Genomic DNA, 11,007 nt, shown 5'->3' with positions numbered 1-11,007 from the left:
CAGGATTAGGGCAGAGGAACACCTGCCAAACTGGCACTTTAAGCCTAGGTAGTCCCAAGCTCAGCTCTCTTGTACTGGCCTCATTCACTCTTTTAGAGACAGGGTTTCACTCTGTTGCCCAGGCTGGAATGTAGCGGTGTGATCGTAGCTCACAGCAGCCTGAAACTCCTGGGCTCAAGGGATCCTCCTGCCTCAGCCTCCCAAATAGCTGGGACTACAGATAAATGCCATCACATGCAGCTAATTTAAATTTTTTTTTTTTTGTAGAGACAGGGTCTTGCTATGTTGCCTAGGCTGGTCACAAACTCCTGTCCTCAAGCCATACTCCCACCTCGGCCTCCCAGCATGCTGGGATTACATGCATGAGACACTGTGCCCAGCCTTCCTCATTCACTTCTATATAACAGTATAGACTTTCTACACTGTAAATACTCTTCTTTGAATTTTCTTCTCTTTATCTCCTGCCTTGCTTCTGCTCCCTACTCCACTGCAGACATGCTGCAAGTAGGCCATCTAGCAATCTAACTCAGTTTTGTGTTCATAGTAAAACTCCAGTGCTATTATTCAGTATACACTTACAAAACAGAAAGCTACTCAATCCTGAAGAATCACTTTATTCAGATGAATAATTTTTATCTCAAATAAAGTCTAGGACCTGTCTCCAATTTTAGTATCCCTTATCTGCTCCTAATCTATCCCTTACTTTACATGTAGCAAATATATTTATCATTAATACTGTCAAGTAGATCAAATAACACATTCCAGCAAATCAAAGGAGTATAAAGTTTAATACCACTTCACCCTCTACTCTGCCATATAGATTAGCTTTATTATTGTTTGAAAACGTCATTTAAAAGCTCAACAGGGCAAATTATAAAACTTAGTGGGATATTTATAGCAACATTTTCAGGTCTGATGAACTTCCCCCTCATCTCAGTATGCTTATGTCCTTCTGTTAATACATCAAAATAACACCAGCAACAGGTCAAATAAAACTCTGACAGCTAGTCAAACTTCAGTGACTTAAATCAGGGCTTTTCCAAAAGTTCATGTATCTGTGAATCTCTTAAAGATTCCTGTTAAACTGTGGATTCTGATTCAGCGGTTCTCAGGTAGGACCAGAGATTCTGCATTTTTCACAGATGCCCAGGTGATGTTGAGGCTGTTCGTCTAAGATTCATGTAATTAAAGCAAAATTTTAAAATATTTATATTAATCCTAGCTATGTCACAGCTCCATGAGTATGTAGAATGAAATGTTTTGCAATGTGTAGATTATACTACTAGCATCTGGGAACAGTTGGAAAAAGGAAACAGGAGTGATATGTAAAAAAGTCATGAAAGGATAACAGCTCATATAAAACTGTAGTAACAATATCAAACAATATGGAAGTCAACTACATTCAAAATAAAATATAAAGCAAAACCATTTTTCTAATAACAAAAGTATTTATTTTCAGAAATATTTTAAAATTCAGCTTACCTTTGAACCACAAAAGGAAAAAGCAGAGTGTTCCTTTTATGTATTTGATACAAATATAAAACATAACTCAGTTTTAGTTCATTAGCTCAGCTCAGTGAAAATAGCTCAGGAAAAATCAGTCATAGGTAATACTGTTGGTATATGTAGGAAACCAGAAGGGACACCATTCAGTTCAAAATCCATTTAGAATCGTAGACAGGCCACAAGAGGCAGGTGAAGAGAGCAGCCAAAGAGTCACTAATACATTGGACTTCAAACAGAAAAACTGAAATGTCGGTTGGTACACACCTAAAACAAACTCCAACTAGAAAGATAATTATGTAGCTCAGACATTGATAACAGGTTAAGAAATTTGTACATGTTTACTTTTTTTTTTTTGAGATAGAGTCTCGCTCTGTCACCAGGCTGGAGTGCAGTGGCGTGATCTTGGTTCACTGCAACCTCGGCTTCCCAGGCTCAAGCGATTCTCCTGTCTCAGTCTCCAGAGCAGCTGGGACTACAGGCATGGGCCACCACACCCTGCTAATTTTTGTATTTTTAGTACAGACGAGGTTTCACCATGTTGGCCAGGACGGTCTTGATCTCCTGACCTCATGATCCACCTGCCTCAGCCTCCCAAAGTGCTGGGATTACAGGGGTGAGATACCATGCCTGGCCATGTATACATCTTAACACAAATATTTTCAGAGATAACCATTGTGTACATAGCTGTATTTTTTTCTTGAAATGATACCCACCTTCACCCCTTTCTGTCAGAACCGAAAGCTACATAGCTTCTTCTATTTCTTCATGCACTTGTTAGAAGCAATATGCATTAACCTATTTTCCGATGCTGTTGATTCTCTAATCTGTTAATCCATTTGCAGATGCTATTGATTTTCAAACCTGTTATGAGTAACTGCTATAATTCTGTGGTTAATAACCAACTTTGGAAAGAAAATGTGCTTCTACCAAAGGGTACAATTTTTCTAAGACTAAAATATATAAATTCATCCATGAACAATTGCAAGTGTCCAAACATTTACCCTTTCTAAACAACATTCACTTCACCAGGGCAAAACAAAGTCACACATGTAACATATTCCCCAAATTGCCCCACTCCCACCATAGTGCACATGCGTGTGCACACACACATTTCCAAACCCCAGATTTCATGTAAAAAAACCTCCCCTTCTTTAAGTAATTGTTTTTCCTACTGCATATTTTTAATCTCGTTGTCTTTGTGTATGAATTCTTTCCTCTTGTATTCCTTTTACAGAATTTGAGAAATCAAACAATGAGGAATGATAAAGATTATACATGTATTCAAACAATATTAAATACATATAGGTCAAACCTTTTCTGATATCTAAATGCTATGAGATCATCCCTGTATTAAGATCTGAGTAATGATTAGTCATAATATACAGGTCAATATGTATATTCTCATCCAATTATCTTTAGAAGTTTCTACATTATATAACTCAGCCCTACATGTCTTGATGATTAAAAAAAAGCTTTATATTAGATGGACATGTCCACAAATATCCTAATATTCTAATGCAAATAAAACTTGTATTATCAGAATAACATGTCTACAATGTTATCTTACATATTAATATCTTGGACAGATACTTTTATCCTCCCAGTTAAAAGGAGAGGCACTAACTATGCTTTAAGCGCCTTCAGAGATTCAAAAGATCTTTCCAAACAGGTAGAATCTTGGTTTGTGGCTTTTCCATAGGAATGCTCAGCATTTACCCTGGCAGCTCTCATAAGGAGGCTAAGTTATTTTCAATTTTAGTATCCAAACAGGCCAGTTACTACTCCTTTGTCCTGTATCCTTCTGTGGGTAAAACACAAGATAGAATTTGGTGTGTCTTCCCCTTTCTTTTTAGGAGGACTAACGCTCTCAGAAATAAGTGAACCCCTGCTAAAGAAAGCAGGGTTACCTATTAATGTGTCTCCTTATGAAAAAGCAAAACCCTTACAATTGTCCTACTGCTATAAAGGATGAAACCAAACGTCTTTTTTGTTCTTCAATTAACTTAAAAAATTAGACTAGAGTGGTCAAAATTTAGAAAGCATATTTCAGCAAGAACTATGGATTTATAAAGAACTGTGGATTCAGATAAAATATACTTCGGACAGAAAATGAGGATAAACATTTTATGATACAACAGGAACTAGAAAACGCACAGGAATTTAAGGAAGAACATTTTTTAATGGTTGAAACCAGTCTTTATGAGGCGATTATGATGCAAAAAATATTACAATGAATAACAATGCATATTCTACTCTTTGTAATATTTCATACAATAATTCCTTTATCATTTACATCTCTTAATGCTAGAAAAGCATTCGGAAGATGCCAAGCATAAGTTGCAACTGAGTACAAAAAAACAGCAAAATTTACTCTATTTCCAGAAGAGTTGCAGAACAGAGAATAAAAGTCCTTAAAATATGAATAGCTAAAGTGTGCTAAAATGTTGTCCATTTGCATGATCAGTGACAAAATATATAAGCCCATAAAGAAAAGAGTTATATTTGCTGTATGCAGGAATTCATAGAGAAATGTGAGTCATAAGTGAATTATTTATAAATGTCTTTCAAAATATTTGGTGTGCATGAAATGCAATATGCTGATGGTCCTGGAGACTATTGCAATTGAAGGATTGATGGTGTTTTCCCCTGGATGAGGATGACAGGAATGCAGGGCCTAGGATTTGTTGAGAATGTCCACTCTTCTGAATTGGCCACCCAGAAACCAATTATTGAATCAGAACAACACAAAGAAACTGGTTTGTGCTTGAGCCAGGTCTGTAGAAATGGAAATCAATTCAGTTGTGGAAATGATGAATTTTAAAAGCTGCTGGAGTTTTTTTGTGCAAGGTAGAGATTTTCACAACATCTCAATAATCCTTTTGAAATGTGCAGTTGCTTAATACAAAAAAAGAAATAGTGCCACCATTTCTTCAACTAAAAGATAAGGTGTGCTTTGTAAAAGTAAAGCATATCCAATTTTCATCCTGTAGGTCAGTATTACCCAGGGTCATGACGTAACTGGTGCATAAATGTGAAGAATCATTTGCTGCCTGTAAAGTGGAGGAAATATTACTAATCAGAAAGCAGTGGAAATTACAATGAATAATACTTAAATTTTATATCTGAGATATCATACTTTTTATTAATCAGTTCAATTTCTCTAGCTGCAGAGAGAAGTTCTCTAATGGGCTTCACCAATAAGACAAAACACATTCCTATTCCAGAAAGGCACATAAAAAGGGTGCTTCTCAACCCTCAAGACCAGCACACACCAGACCAGGTAGCTAGAGTACATCTGCCCTGGACCAGCATTTCCATACCCTTCAGACCAACTTCCATGTAAAGGTGTATGTACCACTTTCAAAAGGACCATTGGGTTATTTTCCTTGTGACCCCCTGAGTGAAACCACACATTAGCTCCGCCATCTTACACTTTGCTCCTTCTTGCATACCTGTCTTTTTATTTGTTCCTATTGTTCACAAATCTGCCCAAAGATATAATTTTTATGATATTAAAAGCTGAATTTTGCTTAAGAAAATCTACATCTTTTGTGATTCTTCTAAATCTAGTAAATCAAGTAATCAACAGTTTATTCTCTGCTTGTAAAAAAAAGGGCAGTAATTTTCCTTATAAAATCAAATATATATAAGCAAAACTAATATATTCATTGACAAAGTTGCTCCAGCAAGCCTTGAATTTTTCATTATAATTTAGCTATAAACAGACCCAAGGAATCTGACATCCAAGAATCATTAAGCAATCATAAAATGTAATTTTAATTCTGAATACTTACAAAACATCTTTATGACTTCTACATTTCCTTTTATTAAGTATGCTTTCCCATTAGGACAAGTTTTTTTGTTATTTTGTTTTATTTTTCGGTAAATGATCTCTTCTATTACATAGTCATACAAATACCTTTGTTTAGTCGTAATTTGTCAGTAGGCTAATGACAGGTATTGAAGGTAATATTTAATGTTTTATAATGTAAATATTTTAGGCTAGCATTTTGAAGACATTCTGTCCAAATAGTTTGGAGGCAGAATTATTGTCTTTTTGGTGACTAAATAGTGGTAGAAGTGATTAGAACCAAATATTAGTTTGCCTTCTCAAACACAAGCTCTCAGTCTCACAAAAGGAAATTACGGGTCCCCAGATTCCACTTTAACTGATTTATGCTTTGGTAATAGACAATTCAAATTTATAATTTCATGGAAAACCTCTAGAAGATAGAATGGATGCTGATGAATCCAGGCTATTGGAAAATCATGCAATTGTATTGGGGATTAGATGAGATATAGAATCTTTAGCATGTACTGGCACATAGTAAACAATTAAATAAGTTATTATAGCACATATACTGCTTTTATTTACATTGTCTTGAGGTGAAGAAAAATAGGGAGAAAGTAAAAAATTCTCCCCCACAGGCGACACAAATGCTACCTGCGATAAATAAAAAAAGGTTTTCCATTTTATGTATAAGAGTGCATGGACAATAATATCTGAAGCACAGAGGCCTAAAGTCTCTCTACAATTCTGCCAAAACTCTTGTACACATCTCTTTTTTCCTCTAAACTCTGAGTACTTGGTTTTACTATGTCAAACACTATTTTCCCCTATTTCCTGATACTATCATATTCAAATTTTCGTTCAGGACTTTTCTGGATTTGGAAAATGCACGGCCAGCATGTCTGCATGCAGCAATCCTGTTCTTATGAAACCATTTCCTAGTTAATTATTTTTAAATATCAGATAATTTAATATATAACTAGCTATATAATTGAGAAATGAACCAGTCAATTTTGGACAAGTTTTGCACAAGTGCTATATTTGTGCTAATGTTACAATGGTCACAAGTACATCTTTTATCTCATTTCTCCCAGAATTAAAGATATAGTTTAGTGATCTGCTTGATAATATTTATAGGTTTATTTACTTATATTTAAAAATGATTATTGGCTAGACATGTCTAGAAATATATATGGCCTAACTTCTCTTTGATAAAATGAAAACAATACATAAGCTAATATTATTGAAGCAATAATTTTTGGTATGTACTTACTTATTTTGTTGTTTTTGATCTGCATGCACAATACGAAATCATAAAAGCAACAAACATCACCACACCAACACTGAGTAAGATCATTTCTATCAGGCCAAGGAGGTTTACTTTTCCAGTTACTTGACTTCTGAACATCTTTGCTTTCTCATCACCAATGGTCCCAGTCTGTAATCAAGTTAATAATCAACATTATTAGGGTATATTAGTAAAACAAAATATTCAAACCCTTCAATTGCCTATCACCCTTTTTTCTAACACCTCTATTGGTGTTAGTCATCAGTGTCTACAAGACAAGTCAATGGAATTCCTTTTGCACGTCAAGAAAGGCAATTAAGTGCCAGATAGGGTATAGCACTCTTCAATGTACTAGGATTCATTTGCTCTTCAGAACGATCTCAGAATGATTTCCCAAAGGGTGTTTCCCCGTGACAAAGGGTCACCAGTTCCACTTGCTCCAAAGACTTATTCAATGCTTTTCCTGCTTTATAGCTAATCAATGCATGGATTTATACTAAAAATCCCTTGTCAGGCAGTAGGATAGACTGTCCTAAGACAAATGTTACAACAAGAAAACATGTTTAATAGATGAATTTTTGAAGAAAATCTTACAGGAAATGTTTTCTAAAACCTGAAAACTAACGCAAACTTGGTATTTTTGTGCAATTAGGTTATCTCAAATAGGTTTAATAAATGTCTACTCGTCCATATGGGAAATGGAAATACATATAGCTTTAAATACTATACATTCTTTTGAAACATCAAGAGCTTGTTTATTGCTTTAATAACTAACAGCTGAAAATACAAACCTCATTAAGCCAAAGAATAGGCACAATATAGTTCCTCTTCAGACGCTTTAATACTCTGTAAAATACATTGAAAATAATTATGAACATATAAACTAATATTTATACATAACAAACTTTAAAATAAATGTTCAGAAATTAGTTGCTGTTGCTAATTTGGTTTTGTTCCTGTAATGACTCATGCACATTTTAATATAGTTGTTTTTTACTTCCTTTGCTCTTACGTGTCTTCTAATCACATTGATTTTTTTCCCAAGTGTGGATTTTCCCTTTCAATAAATTATCGGGGAACTAAAATATGAATTCCAACAATTATTGTCATAGAAATTTTTGGGCAGCTAACAAAATGAGAGATACTATCAAATGCTCAAATAAAACTATTCCAAAATCTGTGCAAGTACCATTTCAATAAACACAAGATATGATACTAAGCTATAGGTGAAATTTGTCATAAGCATTTAATAATGATTGTTTGGTGACGTTAAGTGAAAGATAATTGATATTGGATGTTCTTTCCACTTACTTACATAGATTTACTCATGTTCTTACAAGAAGATACTACAGATTTTATCAAAATAACCATTTGCAAGAGACTCACTGAATTTTGTTTGATGGCTTGACCAATATGTTGACCTGCAGCCGTTTTGCAAATTGTAAAGTGAATCCAGTTATCTAAAAAGAGAACAACTAAATAATTACCAACTTTTTAAAACATTCTTTTATACTATTCAAAACTTATTTTTCTTACAGCAGAAGAGAAGGTAGTAACTTAAGGTTAAACAGGACTACTTGAAACTTTTAAAACTCTCTATACAGTTATATTTATATATACATGCATCCATATAGATACACAATTTATTTGCCCAATCGAATGTCAAGGTTTTAGTTAGATTTGTGATTTACTTGGAATGGTTTAAAGAAATCAACAACAAAATATAAGATCTCAGATAATTCCTGGTCAAATATATATGCTGTTAGAATCCATGTATCATTAGTTATAATACTACTTGTGTCATTGTTTAAACTAAAACATGACTAGTAAAATTCTAGAATTTCATTTACTTTTTGAAAAGGAAAATACAAAAATAAAGATTAAAACTGTTGTGCTATAACAATTTTATACATTTTAACAATAAGTATAGTCAAACTCACATATACTCACTCTGAATTTTACATAATATACAATAACTCCTCATATAAGCATAATTTTATATAAATATTTTAAGCTAATTAGAATCTCTTCATAAACAATAGGAAAAAATCGACCTAAGTTTCAGTAACTTAAAAGAATGTGATTCAATAACTATGATTAGTGTTATTGCCAAGATTATTTTTATTTCAATTGTATTGTTTAAAATAGCAACCAAATCAGATCAATAATGTGTTTTCTTACAGGTTCAATATCCAAGTATGTCCTATGTTCTTCTTCATTTGGGTTTAATCCATCAGTAGTTTCTGAAACATCAGGACTTGCATATAGAAAATGAGGAAGTGAAATGTACACAGGTTTCCCTGAAGACAAGTTTTAAGAGTCAATTGGAATTAATAGTTTCCTTCATTTCACATATAACTCAAAAAATATTTCCACAAAACTAAAACTTCTTAAATTTAAAAAAATACATATTTGGTTTTTAACACGGGTGCGGAAGAATTATGGTTCAGTCGATTTCTACTGTAAAACCCCTTCAGTATTAATTTTCGATATGTAAAGTTTTGTTGATGAACCCAAAGTTTCAACTATATATGTTCAGCTTTCAGGCAGTAATATGTCTATGGACTAAGAATTTATTTAACAGTAGTTTTTTTCTTTCTTCCTCCATACCCATGTTAGTATGATAAATATGTACAGTATAAGCTAGTGTCCAAATTTTATGTTTAACTCTAGCTTTAGATACATACTGAAAATACTTTTACCTGTATCATTTTCTAGTGAAAAAAGTTAGAACAATGACAGATGGATAACAGGATGCTCAAAGTGTTCTCGGGATTATTTTTATTTTACCCTAAATCTAAAAGCAGCCACAAGGAAATGCTGGTGTAGTTTTAACTAAACTTTGTAACACTGAAACACAAGTGGGACCTTCCCAAAATACAAAATCAGCACTAAAATTTTCTGCCACCATTCTGCCCTAATTACTTTCTTACTTTAATTTTAAATTTTGCTTGCAAAGGGATTGTGGTTAGAAGTCTCATTTTAAAGAATATCACAAATTATGATATGGACTGTGCTGCTGAGGATATTTACTCACCTTCTTTGCATTTGCTGATGTCTAGCACACCAGATGATGTACAATTTTTTGAGATAATTTTTTCTGTGCAGAAACAATGGTTGTCTGGGTTTTGAACTGGAGAGGCAAAGGCCTTGGATGGAAGAACAAATCTATACACAGGGATTCCTTTCAGATTAACGTCGGATTCAAATACAGCATAGATTGACCTAAATACAGAGAAAAAAGAGCTGCATTCCAGGAACCCGAACTCACATTCTGGAGATTCATTTTTTCTTATTCTTGCTTTACCTTACAAACATCATATACTCTCTTAAATTCTTGTTTCATTCTTAGAAAAAAAAGTGATTGGGAAATTTTAACACATACTAGAACTCAATACCCAAGTATGAACTATTCTTGTTTGTGAAGTACCATGTTTATTTATACCAAAGTTAGTAAATATTTATAGGACTTCCTTCAAATACTTTGTGATCAGTTTAAATGAAATAAAGTTTCTTTCACAGCTTAATTAGTCCTGGAGAGAAAGACCACTCACTGGAGTGTGTGCATATACATGCTGGATATATACCTGGTACATTTCCATCGTTTACCAAGTGTCTACTTGTATTGAACCATAGGGTTCAATACACATTTTTTTCTAATCCTCAGATACACCTATATGAAGAAATACTGCTGTCTTAAATTGTACAGATAAGAAAAAATATCCAAGATGTTAAATGCTTACCCACCATCATACAGTCTTTAGGAACAGAGCTTGGGCTCAAGGGTAGTGGTAAAGGCTCCAGTGCTCGTGGGTTATCTACTGGGCCCCACAAATTTGAGCAGAGCACATGAACACAGTTCTGTTACATCTGCATCATCTTCTCTGTATGTCTTTAGAAAGACTGGACATACTCTTCTGGACTTGATTGTTATTAGACTACTAGTTTAGTTTCAAAAAGGCAAAATGGTTCTTGCTTAGATAGAAATAGCAAAAAAAGGACTTCATGTCTAAAACACCAAAAGCAACGGCAGCAAAAGCCAAAATTGACAAATGGGATCTAATTAAACTAAAGAGCTTCCTGCACAGCAAAGAAACTACCATAAGAGTGAACAGGCAACCTACAGAATGGGAGGAAAATTTTGGCAATCTACTCATCTGACAAAAGGGCTAATATCCAGAATCTACAAAGAACTCAAACAAATATAAAGAAAAAACAAACAATCCCATCAAAAAGTGGGGAAAGGTATATGAACAGACATTTCTCAAAAAGACATTCATACAGCCAACCAGACCACATGAAAAAATGCTCATCATCACTCGCACATCAGAGAAAATGCAAATCGAAACCACAATGAGATACCATCTCACACCAGCTAGAATGGCAATCATTAAAAATCAGGAAACAACGTTGTTGGGAGAGA

General features: G+C 33.9%; 1 protein-coding gene across 10 annotated transcripts in view; it reads right to left on the bottom strand.

Moving 5' to 3' along the window:
- Window positions 1-1,428: 1,428 nt before the first annotated feature.
- CD36 (CD36 molecule (CD36 blood group)) overlaps window positions 1,429-11,007 on the bottom strand; it is an 80,979-nt gene continuing 71,400 nt past the window's right edge. For all 10 annotated transcript variants that reach the window (XM_017880424.1, XM_017880425.1, XM_017880431.1 and 7 more), the window contains 6 exons: window positions 9,622-9,809; window positions 8,766-8,884; window positions 7,971-8,044; window positions 7,376-7,430; window positions 6,570-6,734; window positions 1,429-4,556 (listed from right to left, as the gene is read on the bottom strand). In XM_017880424.1, coding sequence (XP_017735913.1) covers window positions 6,570-6,734; window positions 7,376-7,430; window positions 7,971-8,044; window positions 8,766-8,884; window positions 9,622-9,809 — 601 coding nt within the window. In that variant the 3' untranslated portion in view covers window positions 1,429-4,556. The remainder of the gene's footprint in view (window positions 4,557-6,569; window positions 6,735-7,375; window positions 7,431-7,970; window positions 8,045-8,765; window positions 8,885-9,621; window positions 9,810-11,007) is intronic.

The sequence above is a fragment of the Rhinopithecus bieti genome, unplaced genomic scaffold (assembly GCF_001698545.2).
Source record: "Rhinopithecus bieti isolate Rb0 unplaced genomic scaffold, ASM169854v2 scaffold_11291, whole genome shotgun sequence".
Classification (NCBI taxonomy): Eukaryota; Metazoa; Chordata; class Mammalia; order Primates; family Cercopithecidae; genus Rhinopithecus; species Rhinopithecus bieti.
The sequence above is the reverse complement of the archived record's forward strand: the minus strand, read 5'-3'. Positions and strand labels throughout refer to the sequence as shown.